Source organism: Spermophilus citellus (genome assembly GCF_964194105.1).
Source record: "Spermophilus citellus genome assembly, chromosome: 3".
Taxonomy (NCBI): Eukaryota; Metazoa; Chordata; class Mammalia; order Rodentia; family Sciuridae; genus Spermophilus; species Spermophilus citellus.
The window spans coordinates 4,210,313-4,224,236 of NC_138184.1; the positions used below are offsets into that span (position 1 = coordinate 4,210,313).

Genomic DNA, 13,924 nt, shown 5'->3' on the forward strand with positions numbered 1-13,924 from the left:
GGGCTCCTGGGTGACCTCAGGGGCTCCTGGGTGCGAATCAACACATGTATTATTTGTTTTTCCTGAAACAGTTAAAAGTAAGTTTGTGGATTTATTTTCCATTTACCTAATACTTGGTAAGAGCAGGAACCTTCTTGTATGGAACCATAGTGTGATTTTAAAAAGAATGAAGGATGTACATTATAATCTGATTTAGTTCATTGCCTGTTTAGATTTTGTCAGTTTCCCTAAAAATGTCATAGAGAGATTGGGGTCCTGTGATCTCTCCACTGTCAAATTACACTGTGAGCTTCCAACTTCATCAATCTTTTCCAAATTTATCGGTGGGTCGTCTGCTGTAAGGAAGCTTGTCTCTACCCCATTTACCTGACTATCCTTCTGTTACCTCCCTGCCTGCCTGTCTGTCTGTCTGTCTGTTATCTGTCTCATCTATTGTCTGCCTACCTCTCTGTCATCCATCTGGTCTATTCTCTCTCATCATCATCAATTACCCACTTATTATCTACCCATTCATACCTATCATCCATCTATCTGTTATCTACCCGTCTATCCATCAACTTGTCCTTTATCTATGATCTATTAATCACCTATCTATCCATCATTCATCTCTATCTTTCCATTAGTTATCCATCCATCCACCATTTATCTGTCTCCTATTATCTATTACCTACCTGTCAATCATCTAGTCAATCTTCTATCTACCTACTATCCATTACCTGTCAATCAGCAAATCACTCCATCCATCAATCATCTATGAGGAATAGCTGTGGATTCTTACTTTTAAATTTTCCCAGCAGGAGCCCTGTCAGGCTGGTCCCTCTGTCCTTTTGACATGTCCCCATCACTTTTTGAGCATGTCCTTATTTTCTGACACAGTACCAGGTCCATCTGGAAGTTTCCCGGTCCCAGTCTTGGAGTTAACCATTTCTCCAAGGTGCTTTGTCATGGGGCCTGGTATTCAGAAACCAAATCTGGGCACCTCTCCAATTTCTGCCTCCAAATGAGACTGCCTGTGGCCTCCTCTCCTGTTACACCGAAGGCTCTGAAAATAGATACAGCAAATTACCACTGTCCATTCCACCCAGGTCCCCAGCCTCCGCTGCTACCCACCTCACTACACGAGGTTTCTTATTGCAAATACCAGTAGGTCTGCATGTGCATTCCTGCTTCACTGCAGTTCCCCCAGAGGCTCAGTACTCGCTGTTCTGCCACCCGACCCCCCACCTTAACCTACCTCTCCTTGTCACTGGACTGGAACATCTCATCTTCCTTATTCAACATTTGAAGTGAACTTTGCACAACATAAAGTTGACTGTTTCCCAATGAAGAGTCCAGTGAAGTTTAGTTCACTTGTGGTTATTAGGTTCCAGCTTTCTGGAACAGGTAAGGGTGCAGACACACAAAGTGACTTGGCAGTCACCTGGAGCCCCAGGGGGCTGACTGCGGAGGAGGTGACAGGCCTGGGGTTTCTTTAGGGGTGATAAAAAGCATTTAAAACTCAACAGAGGTGGTGGGTCCTCCTTTTTTATTATTTTTAAATGTGGTAAAACACACATCACAGCACATTTACCAACTCAATCATCTTTCAGTTACCACTGCCAATGATCCAGTGGCACTGAGCATGTCACATGTCACAAAGCTCCAGAACTTTCTCGTCCCAGTCAACACTAACCCGTCCCCTCCCTGCCCCCGGCACCCGCCCTTCTATTTTCTGTCTCTCTGGATCTGATGACTTTTGGGACCTCCTGGGAGTGGACCCTGCAGTAGCTGTTCCTTGGGGTCTGCCTGTCCCAGTGAACACAGGTCACCCATGTTGTGGGTGTCAGAACTTCCTCCCTTTTGACGGCTGAGTAACAGCCCAGGGTGTGGACGATTGCATCTTCCACCCTGGACACCTGGTTGTGCCATCCTTCGGCCATTGTGGGCAATGCTGTTGTGACTCTGGGTGTGCAGATATCTCTTGGAGACCTTGCAATTATGGCTTTTGATTTTTTGAGGAGCCACCCAACGGTTTTCCACGGAGGCTGCTCCAGTTAATATTGCTGCCAACAGTGCGCTGGGTACAGTTGCCACGTCCTCACCAGCATTTGCTGTTTTACGGTTTTTCTTTTTTCTGGTGGTGGGTGTGAGGTGTGCACTTTCACACTTATCTAGATCGAGGGCTGGCACGGGCTTTCTGTAAAGAGCCGGGTGCTCAGTATTTCCACTGTGCTTGGTTTGAGGGCCCTGATAAAACAGGTGGGAGGAGGACCCCTCCCCTGCCTGTGCCGGGGCAGCACCCCTTGCTCCGCTGCAGGCCTGATCCCGGTGAATGGCACCGTGGCTGGCACATGATTGTCGGAACGCGTGCTGGTGGCGTGAGTGAGGGAGTGGACCAAGGTTGGCAGCAGGTGCCCGGCGGCCTTGGCCCTGAGTTGGTGTCTGTCTCTGTTCTAGGGCCCTCCTCAGGACCTGTCTGTCCATCTCTGGTAAGTAGGACCCCATCCTTACTTTCAACTAGGGGTTTCGGGGGCAGGGCCCCAGGCTGGGCATGGGAGGGGCCCCCAGGCCAATCAGCTCCTTATCTGGTGAACCCTGATTGCTGACCTGAGAGTCCAGCCCTGGGCTGAGGGCTGCTGGGGCGGGGGCAGACAGGGCAAGCTCCCGACCTGGAGTTTATGGAAGGAAAACAGTCACAGTGAGAGCGAGGACGAAGACGATGAGATGACGATGATGGCAATGGCAGTTTCCTTTCCATTGATTTCATTTTTATTTTGCCCACCTATTGGATGTTGAGCAGGTGTGGCTCCTGGATCCTGCTATCCTGGGTTCAAATCCCGTGCCCAGCTGTAAAGCTGACCTGAGCCTCAGTTTCCCTCTTTGGGAAGCAGCTTCGTAACGGGATCTGCTCCACCGTGTTAAACTCCTTCTACTCCTGTCCAGGCGCTTCTCCAAGCGTTAGCTGGGTTGTTGCCCTCCGAGGCGAACATCCTCCCCCAGCATTTGAACACCTCTGATTGGGGGAGGCCTTGGACGCCGTGGTCTGGGACTTCTGCCTAACTTTGTGGGCAGCACGTGAAGGGATGGGCGTTTTACCATCATTCCCAGGCAGGCTTGCCGCAGTGTGGGGTTATTTTTATGACCCTGTGTCAGCACTTTAATGAGCTCACTTAATTCCCACAATAACCCCTTGAAATACAGGCAATTCTCACTCCCCTGTTGGCGGAGGAGAAATCCTTTGTTGCAGAGGGAGCTCAGGTGGGAAGTGATTTATCCCGTGTTGCATGTGGAAGAAGCGAGGGGGGTGGGTTCGAACCCAAGGCTGCAGGATGTTGGCTCTGGGGGTCCCAGCCCTCTCCCTCTCCTGAGTCTCTGACGTGCAGCAGTCTTGTGCATTATTACTGCCACTTGTCATAAACATCCCTCTGTGGAATGCCCCTCTTTTCCAAAAAGGAAGTTCAGGTCTAGCATGGCACAGCCCTTCCCCCAGTGCTTACAGCAAGCACCCGAGTCTGGATTCCAACCGGGTCTGGAGTTGCGCTGGCCGGTGGGGACTAGGGCCAGTCGATGACCCAGGCTGACCTGGGCTGCAAAAGTCAAGGGTGGAACCCAAAGTTTATGAGATGAAGATACCTAATATGCTAATGCAACATTTTAGAAAATCAAAAACAAGGCAGAAAATTTGCAATGAGCAAAATATGAAAATTGAAAACACAGGATTCAAGATCACTAGGACAGAACTCCAAGCAACAGCTGTCCCCTACAATCTGTTTTAGTCATCATGGACTTTTTTGCACTCATTTAAAAAAAATAACCAAGATGAAATTCAGAAAATTAGCTAAATTCATAAAATTAGCTATTTAAATATTACCTACTTACATTGTCATATATTACATATAATTACATATTTTATGTAATTGACATGTATTATTTATATTGCATATTTACCTTTATCTCATATCATTATACATCTTATATTACCTTTATAATGTTTAAATCATCATATATTATATATAATTACATATTATATAATTAATATTTTTACATATGTGGTGGTTTTACATTCATTTAATTTTATGATATATTTATCATCTATTACAATATTTATTTACATTTGTATTCCACATTTACATTGTTATATTATAAACAATTAATATTTATTATTTATATTGCACATTTACATCTGTAGCATATTGCAGACCATGTATTTTAATACACATCAAATTTATTTGATAGTATATTTATATTTTGTCTAAAGTAATGAACACTTATTATTTATAGTGCACATTTACATTTAAATACTGTTATTTTATATTGCGTGTATATTTAAGTTCGTGGTGTATGTTATACCTGGTTGCGTGTTGCACATAACTAGCATATTACCATATTACGTGTTCACATTGATGTCATGAACAGGTCCACATGTGCACGTCTTTTCAGTGTTTCCCACACACAGTGGTGCGCTTCCACCACTTCTGTCTGGTTGCAAAGCATTTTCTGGCCCCGAGAAGGACGTGTGCCTGCTGACGGTCACTCCCATTCTCCAGCTCCCCGGCACCCAGGAGCCACTTCCTTTCCTGAGGCTTCCCTGCTCTGGACATTTCCTGTCCGTGGAGTCCCACGCGTGATACTGAGCGGGACGTCTCCGGTGCACCTGCTACAGAGCACCTGTCTGCACTTCATTACTTTTTATGGCTGATTTTTCTTTCTTTTTTTTTTTTTTGATTTTTAAAATGTTGCATTAAAATACTATTTTATTACTATGTATCTGTGACTGGGATTTTTCGCACCCAAGGTGGGTGCCTCAGTCTCTCTACCCTACTTCCATCCTGGTCACCACAGAGATGGACATCCAGTGGGCACTCAGCAAAATACCAGTAATGGCCAAATTCCAGAGACCAGCCAGACCCCAAAGGCTGAGCTGTCCCCTGTAACCCGTGTGTCAAACCTTGGGTGATTTGCACAGCCTGATGGCCAGTGCCCACCCCAGGGCTTCAGCATGACCCCCGTGGGGCTTGGTGTGGGTTTTGAGGCCTGCTGGACTCACCAGCCCTCTCAACACAGCATGGTGGGTGGGGGAAGCAGCCTCAAGAGCTAACAGGTGGCCGCCCCGTGGCCCCTGTCCCTGGTGTGTCTCCGCAGGTACGCTGGCCCCATGGAGCGCGCGGGCGCAGAGAACATCCTCACCAACCGCTCCGACGGGACCTTCTTGGTGCGGCAGAGGGTGAAAGACACAGCGGAATTTGCCATCAGCATTAAGTAATTCCTCTCTCCCTGCCCATGTCCCTGTGACCTGGGAAGAACACCTGGTCTTTATAAAAGTGTCCAGTAAGGACGGCCACCTTGACTGAGCTCCTGCGGGATCCTGGGTACTTCTCTCTTTCTCCTTCCTTCTAATTGATGGGCGACTCACAAGAAAGAGAAGTGATTCCCGTGGAGGCTCGAGAGGCTATGGGTTGTCAACGGTGTCCGCCCTACGGTGCGGTGGAGCATCAGCACTTACTCCCTCCGCCCGGCCCCGCGGGGAACCGCATCCAGCTCCTCCGGCCCCTGCCCGGCCTCCAGTCATCACCGTTCTATTCTCTTCTTTGAGACCATCATTTTCTGTTTCCACATATGGATAAGAACATGTGGCATCTGCCTTTCTGTCTGGCTCATTTCACTTACCGTGAGGTCCTCCAGTTTATCCACATTTATCTGTTCTTGGGAGTGGTCGAATCCAGTCCATGTGTGCGTGTCCACTCCAGTCCTTGGCTGATGTGAACAGTGCTGCCGTAAAGCTGGGTGCCGGTGTCTCCGATGGGCTGGTTTCATTTCCTTAGGATAGAGAGCCAGTAGTGGGACAGCTGGGTCATGGGGTCGTTCTGTTTTTACTCTTTTAAGCCACCTTCTTACCATTCTCCATGATGACTGTGCTGATCTACATTTCCACCAGTGTGTTATGATCTGATCCATGGGACTCTTAACTCTGTCTGGGTCTCCGGAGATTTTGTATTTGCTTTTGTTGGGACCGACAACAGGTAGATTTCTTTTCTTAGGTTGACGCGTGGGTCAAACCACCTGGGTGGCCTCCCAGCCCTCACAGGTGGTTTAGATTCAAGCCCCAGATGCACACGAGAATTCTTTTCCACTTTGGGCCTGAGATGGCTAAGCCTTCTCTCCACCTGCTCTCTGTTGATGTGAGGAGTTTCTCTCCTTGGACAGTCCAGTTGTGGAGTGTAAGCAGGCCACGGTAGCAGCTCTCCACCTCACATGGGCCCAGTAGCTCATTTTCCATTTCCGCCCAGTCGCCAAGACAAGCTCTTGGTTACCAAGATCAGCAAACCTGCTAGGGTAGCTCTCATTCTCCTGGCTGGGATTTTAGTTTCATCTTTATTTTGGTCTCTGGGGGTTTCCCTTACCTTTGTGAGAGCCCAGCGTCCCCACCCCCTAGGAATTTCTAGGGCTTTTGTGGTAGGCCGCCATATCGGCGGAAGCCGGAGTCTCCTCCCTGTTCTTCTCTTCTGTGGTCTGCCTTACTGGCAGAAACGGTTCTCTTCTCCCATATCCTTTGTATTTTCTGGTCCCCATACTGGTGGAAGTGGGGTTTCTTCCCATACGTTCGGGAACACTGCTTTCTTTCTGAGGTCTCTCAATGGTTCTGAGTCAGGGAAGATGGTTCCTCTTGAATATGAGGAGGAGTTGAAGGCTTGGAGCCATCCCCAGGGGTGGGATTCCTTGGGGGCAGCTCTGGTTTGGGGGGACAAGGTTCACCCTTCCCTGAAGGAGCCAGACTATTCCGAGGTCTATTCCGAGGTTGGGGGGACACCCTGGGGCTGAGGCTCGGCGGGGGACAGGCCTGGCTCCAGATTCAGGGCCTCTCGTCTGGTCCTCTCTCTCCGTGGTTCCAGGTATAATGTCGAGGTCAAGCACATCAAAATCATGACGTCAGAAGGACTGTACCGGATCACGGAGAAGAAGGCTTTCCGGGGCCTTGTGGTAAGGGCAAATCCACCCCTGCCCCGGCCTCCCGGAACGTGGTCAGCACCCTCCCTGCCCCTCCGTCTTCCATGTCCACCAGGGCCCTTCCAGGGAAGCCAAGGCCTCAAACTTATCCTGTTAGTGGCCAGTGATGATGATGATGATGATGGCCATGTAGAGGGCATCTACTAAGGTCCAGTGTGTCATAGGTAGGACTCCGGGGAGTCCTGGAACTCACCCTGGAGTTCCCGCTTCACCGATGGGCGAAGCTGAAGCTTACTCTTCATCTCGTGTCACAAACCAGCAGCGGCCACCTCTGCCTGGCATCCAAGTTAGCTCTGCCTCATCTGCTGAGTGACCATTTTGCTGAGGGTTCAGATGCTTTGAGCGTTTTTTTGCGTCTGTTCAGTGCCCTGTAATTTTGATAACTTCTTTTAGGCATTTTGAACCTATGATGTGAGGCATGTGGTTCTGACCCGTGGTCTGTGGGTCCCTGAGGAGCCTGGTCCCCTGAAGGAAAATCCAGGGGACTTTTTTTTTTTTTAAAGGGGATGTCTTGGATTTTACCTGATTCTCAGAGGAATCCTTGACTCCCAGAGGTTAATTCATTCCACACATTTTTTTTTCTCCCCTAAACTTTTGGGAGACTTCCCCTCGATTTTTTTTTTTATTTCTCAAAGATTTCAGGAAAGACGTTGGAGTCGTGTAATGAACATCTGTGACCCTTTCACGTGCATTCACTCAGGATTCCATTTTGCCTCACACTTACTTTGCACTATTTGAGTGCGGGTTGCAACAGGCTCCTTCACCCAGGGTGACGCTGGCATGAGAGCCCCCAGAGCCGAGGTGTCACCACATCTCTCCGCGCACCCTATCACCCCTCAGAAGTGGGACGTGCATGAGGAATCGCGCTCTCATATTCGCCCACATTCCCAGTTCCCACCGCCCTGGCTGTGTTTTCAAGCTGCCCCCGGATCTGATCGGGCACCACCCGTGGCATTTAGTTCTGCTCTCTTTAATCTTTAGTTTGCAATCGTTCCTTGGACTTTTGTTTGTTGGTTTGCTTACTCTTTCGTGGAGTTGGCATTTTTTGAACCCAGAACTCCAGAGCACGGGCAGCATTTCCTGCAGAGCGTCCTTCAGTCCTGACCTGAGTGTTTCCTGGTGATCAGATTCAGCCCGCACATTCTGGCAGAGGTGCAAGAGCGGCACCGCTGGGACTTGAACTCAGATTTGAGGTCTTATCTCAGAGGCTGGCTCTGGGCTCCCACCCTCTCCTGCCTCCGCCCCCCCCCCCCCCCAAGGGCCTTCTCTCCCAGGCGGAAGGCAAGAGAACTTGCCTGCTCAGTCTCTGTGACTGAGTTCTCCATGTACAACATGGAAGGGTCACGAGCCGTCCACCACCAGGGTTCTCAGGAGGACCTGCTGAGGCGTGGTGTGCACCCTGGCTGGCACATGGGAGCCACACCACAGCGGTTAGTGTTACCGTTAATTGTAAGGATAAGGGCACCACAGGAGAGCCTGAATCTGGTGAGCTGGAGATTCGGTGTCTTTACCAGGAAGTGGAGCCATTGGCCGTAAGGAGAACTAGTCTTAGGCCAGGTGGTCTCTTCCCCATACCGTGGCCCTGGCTGCCCAGCCGAGCTTCGCACCATGGGGCGAATCCAAGGAGTTGCCTACCAGGGAGTCCAGGAGGGGACCCCAGACCAGCCTCCTGGGGGCTGGCCAGCTGTGGCAGCATCTTCACGCCCTTCCCGTTGCAGGAGCTGGTGGAATTTTACCAGCAGAACTCCCTGAAGGATTGCTTCAAGTCCCTGGACACCACCTTGCAGTTCCCCTACAAGGAGCCCGAGAGGAGAGCCATCAGCAAGCCAGCAGGTAGGCGCCTCGGGTGGGGCCCTGAAGCTCCAGCCCTTCCCATGGTGGAGGGCAAGAGTAGGAACGCACGCACCTCCCTTCCCAGGGCACTCAGGGGGCAGACCTGTGGGACAGCAGAACTCCTTCCTGCCTGCCTGTCCACTCTGAGTGATTTGCATGTTCCTTTGCTGGAATGGAAGGTGAAGTGGGGTTACTTTTGTCTGGGAAGACAAGGATAGTAGGAGCCAGAAGGGGATTCACCTGCACCTTTCAAGGCCATCTTTAAAACACTCAATATCAAGGAAGAATTAGTGTCTATAATCTCCTCCCCCATAAGACAAGACTGATGGCGCCGCTTAACTTCCTCTTCCTTTGCATCTCACCTACCAGATTTGTTGAAATTAGGAGGAATTGTTGGATACAGTTTGTTTCATGTTAAGATAAGTAGGATCTATACTTTAGGAGTCTATTCTTAGTAACTGCATTTAACTTCACAGACACAGCACCAAGAGTGATGTAGATCCCATCTGTGTTTGTTTTCCATGTTTTTCTTTATTTTTGAAATTTTAATTCAGATTCACATTTCATCTTGCTGGAGTGCATCCTGCAGTATATATATATTTTTTTCAGAAAAATATACGTGGGTAGAATAGTCTCTGAATTCTTACATGTCCAAACAGTTTTAAAGGATGGATTTATAAATCCATTATTGTTAAAATCTTGTAGTCTTGAAAAAGCAATATCAACATAACACCAGTACTTCAAGACAAAAATTGCATCTATGTTCATCACCCAATTAAATAAACGTTTCTGTCAGCATGTTATTTGTCCTAGTAATACCTATGTATCTGTACCTTTGTCTATATTTACATCCACAAATATACCATGTTACATATTGGTCTTGGTCTGTGTATGTGTATAAATATCTATTTTCAATCTTTGGAATTCTACAAATTGGGCCAGGGATGTAGCTCAGTAGTAGAGCTCAAAGCCCCAGGTTCAATCCCCAGCACTGAAAAAAAAAAAAAAGAATATTACAGATTAATTGTATATTTTAAGTTTCACTTTTATAATGTGAAAAGTTTACCATGAGCAACCTTAAGCTAATTCAAATTAATAGCCTAGAATGATTTTTTTTTTTGTACTAGAGATTGAACTCAGGGGTGCTTACCACTAAGCCACATCCCCAGCCCTTTTAATTTTGAGATAGATAGAGCCAGAAGTAGGGGACTTCACCTGCACCTTTTAAGGCTATCTTAAAAAAAATAAATATCAAGGAAGAATTAGTGTCTATAATCTCCTAGATTATAGATAGATAGATATTTTTATTTCTTGCTAAATTGCATAGGGTCTCACTAAGTAGCTGAGGCTGGCCTCAAATGTGTGATCCCCCTGCCTCAGCTTCCCGAGCCGCTGGGATTACAGGTGTGTGCACTGTGCCTGACTCTAGAATAAAATTTTTATCATTTTTCCTGGTCCATTTTCCTACAGTACAGTCACCCTTGGTCCCCACAGGGGATTGTTCTAGGGCCTCCCGTGGATATTGGAATCCACGGATGCTCGAGCCCCTCATATCAAGGGGCATATTATTTGTATAAAACCTACACGTTTCTGCACACCTCGGGTCATCTCTAGATGACTTAGAGTTCCTAATACGAGGTACATCCTACGTAAATGCTCACTACGCCACACCGGTTGGGGGACAATGGCAAGAGGGACGTCTGCCATTCTTTCTTCTTGAGTATTTTCAGTGTGTGTTTGGTCCACAGATGTGGGACCTGCAGACACAGAGGGCTGACGGTCTATAAAACTCATCGTAAATTCTCAGTCAACGGTTTTCCTTGCTAACCTGGCTGTGCTGGGGCCAGGGCGTGGTGCTGGGGTGCTGGAGTCCTGCAGAGTAGAGGACATCCCGCACCCTGCACAGAGGAGTGTGGAGTTTGCCTCCTGAGAGCATCTCCTTGCTCCTCTGCCCCCGCGGTGGTGGGTACCTCTGCCCAGCCCTCACCCACCTCTGTTCTCTACCCACAGCAGGGAGCGCCAAGTACTTTGGCACAGCCAAAGCCCGCTATGACTTCTGTGCCCGGGACCGATCGGAGCTGTCCCTTAAGGAGGGCGACATCATCAAGATCCTCAACAAAAGGGGGCAGCAAGGCTGGTGGAGAGGGGAGATCTACGGCCGGGTGAGGGATATGTGGGTGTGGGTAACTGGTGGGGGGTGACCTGGCCCCAGGGCATGGTATTGGAGCTGAGGAGAGGAGGACGTGGGCTGAGGATCACATGGAGGTCTTTCCTGGCTGGAAGGGACACAGATTCAATTCATTTATGCAAGCTACATTTATTTACTGAGCACCTACTATGTGCCTGGCATTCTTCTGGGTGCTAAGGAGACAAAAAACAAGCCTGGTAAAACCACTGTCCCCATGAAACCCACAGTCTAGAGGGAGGTTACAACCTAAATTTATGGGCCTGTGACCAGCAATGACCACTGAGTGTTTGGGTTTGAGATGAGGCCACACAGGTTGGGACACAAATCCAGAGAGAACCCTGTCCTGCAGATCAGGTGGCCTCTCAGAGGCTGACTGGTGAGGAATAAATGAAGGCAGCTAAGTGAAAAGGTCACCAGTGAGGTTGCACAAAGTGTCGCAGGCAAAGGAACGGCACATACAAAGGCCCTGGGGTGAGAGAGTGAGTCGCATGCGGGAGACGCAAAGGGAAGGATTGCGTCTGTCCTGTTCAGTGCAGTATCACAGGTGCCTGGAGCAGTGCTTAGCTAGCACACGCTAGTGTTCAATACAGGAGGCATGAAGAGGCACAGTGGTCCCTGGGCTCTCTTGCTTGCTTGAATTCAGACCATCAGGAGTAGGATGGACCTCAAGGCTCTTCAATCCAGCCTGCTTCTGCCAAGTTCTAGTCTTTGTTCCACATAAGCACAGAACCTTCGGGTTTCATTCACTGATGGATCCCCAGGCCCCAGCGTTCTTCCTTGTTTGAATAGTTCCTCAAAAGTGTTTGCTGGATGAGGACAGGGATAGGAAACTTATTCGCCGCCCGGGAAACACACTTGAGGAAAAGAGCTGATTGGATAATTGCTCAATAGAACAGATTGGTTAAGAACGTCGGAGAATGAACAGGGAGCAGTGGAGGAAATGGGATTTGGAAGAGCCTGTCAGAGTGTTTAGGAAGGTCTAGGACGTACAGGATTCACCTGTGAATCTCCATCTTTTCATGCATCCATCCATTTCTATTTATGCCTCTGTCCATCCATTCATCCATCCACCCATCCATCCATCCACCCATCCATCCATCCATCCACCCATCTACCCATCCATCCACCCATCCATCCATCCACCCATCCATCTACCCATCTATCCATCCACCCACCCACCCATCCATCCATCATCCATCTACCCATCTACCCACCCATTCATCCATCCACCCATCCACCCATCCACCCACCCATCCATCCACCCATCCACCCATCCATCCACCCACCCACCCATCCACCCATCCATCTACCCATCTATCCATCCATCCATCCATCCATCCATCCACCCATCTACCCATCCATTCATCCATCCACCCATCCACCCATCCACCCACCCACCCATCCACCCATCCACCCATCCACCCATCCTCCCATCCATCCATCCATCCATCCATCCACCCATCCATTTACCCACCCATTTAACATCATCCATCCATCCATCCATCCATCCACCAATCCACCCATCCATTCATCCATCCATTTACCCACCCATTTAGCACCCATCCATCCATCTCCACACATCCACACATCTGCACACATCCATTCATCCATCTCTACCCAAGCATTTATCCACCCACCCCATGCTTCCACTGTCCATCCATCCAACAAATATTTAACAAATATGAATTGTGTGCCAGGAGCCATTACAGATTCTTGGGATTCAGACACAATCCCCTGCCCTGGTAGAGCTTGTGTACTGGGAGAGTGGGGTCAAGAGCAAGCCCATAAATAAGTAAAATATGTAATCAGTTGGAAGGTGATAAGTGAGTGGGCGACTGGAAAGCAGGGGAAGAGAGAATTGGGGGGCTGTAGAGATTTCACATTTGAATAGGGCGACCAGGAAGAAGGCTTTACTGATAGAGTGGCATGAGCAGGGACTTCTAGAAGGTAAGGGGGGGTCACCCCTGTGTATATTTGGATGATGTATTTTCTGGGGTAGAAGTAAGAGCAGGTGCCATGGTCCTGAGGCAGGAGGGAGCCTGCCTAGTGTGTTGAAGGGCAGGAGGAAAATGCAGAGGCTGCTCTGACGGATTCCTTGTCTCTTTCCAGGTCGGCTGGTTCCCTTCCAACTATGTAGAGGAAGATTACTCTGAATACTGCTGAGCCCGGTGCACTGGCAGAGAGAGGGGAGACACTCCAGGCTCTGAGCCCAGGATGAGCCGGAAGCAGGACCACGGGCTGTGACAGGTCCCAGTGGGCGGAGAGTCTAGATGGACTGTCCAGGGCCAGCATCCAGTTGGCAGGACTCCCGGGATGGTGCCCTGCTATGGTTAATTTATAACTCGCCGATTGCCTCTTGGGTCCCCCCTGAAAGGCGGGGCTCGAGGCAACTGCTTTTAATAAAATGATAAATGCAGAGCTGGTGTGTGCCGGGGGGGCTGGACGGGGAGATGGGAGGGAGCGCGTGCCCTCCCTCTCAGGGATGGCTGCTGTTCACAACAGACTTGAAGGAGGAGACGATTCCTGTTACCTTGAGTCGGGATCACAGGATGTACCATTCCTTTCTACAAAAGGACTTAAGGACTATGTTCTCCCTCCCCCACCTTCTAACTTTGCTGAGCAGGAGAAATGTCAGTTCTCCATCAGATCATGTTTACATTCCCAGGGTTTGGCCCTGGGATGCTGGGGACACTGCTGGCTTTCTTCTGTCCCCTGTCACCTGCCGGACATCTTCCACAGCTCTCTCGGCCCACGCAAGACACCTGGTCGTTTTCCTTTCATGTGGGGTTGGGACGGTGGTACAGCCTGGTTTTCCTGGGGGCCGGGATCCTGGTGCAGTTATGAATCACGATGCTTTTGATTTTCCAAGGTGTCCTGGTTTGGATGATAGTTACATGGTTACTGCCTTAGGGTGCCCCC

General features: G+C 49.3%; 1 protein-coding gene across 1 annotated transcript in view; it reads left to right on the top strand.

Moving 5' to 3' along the window:
* The window catches only part of VAV1 (vav guanine nucleotide exchange factor 1), a 49,058-nt gene extending 35,637 nt beyond the window's left edge, over positions 1-13,421 (top strand). The window contains exons 22-27 of the mRNA XM_081283115.1: positions 2,437-2,468; positions 5,122-5,238; positions 6,870-6,957; positions 8,703-8,817; positions 10,828-10,979; positions 13,115-13,421. Of these exons, the coding sequence (XP_081139241.1) occupies positions 2,437-2,468; positions 5,122-5,238; positions 6,870-6,957; positions 8,703-8,817; positions 10,828-10,979; positions 13,115-13,168 (558 nt within the window). The 3' untranslated portion in view covers positions 13,169-13,421. The remainder of the gene's footprint in view (positions 1-2,436; positions 2,469-5,121; positions 5,239-6,869; positions 6,958-8,702; positions 8,818-10,827; positions 10,980-13,114) is intronic.
* The last annotated feature ends 503 nt before the right edge of the window (positions 13,422-13,924 follow it).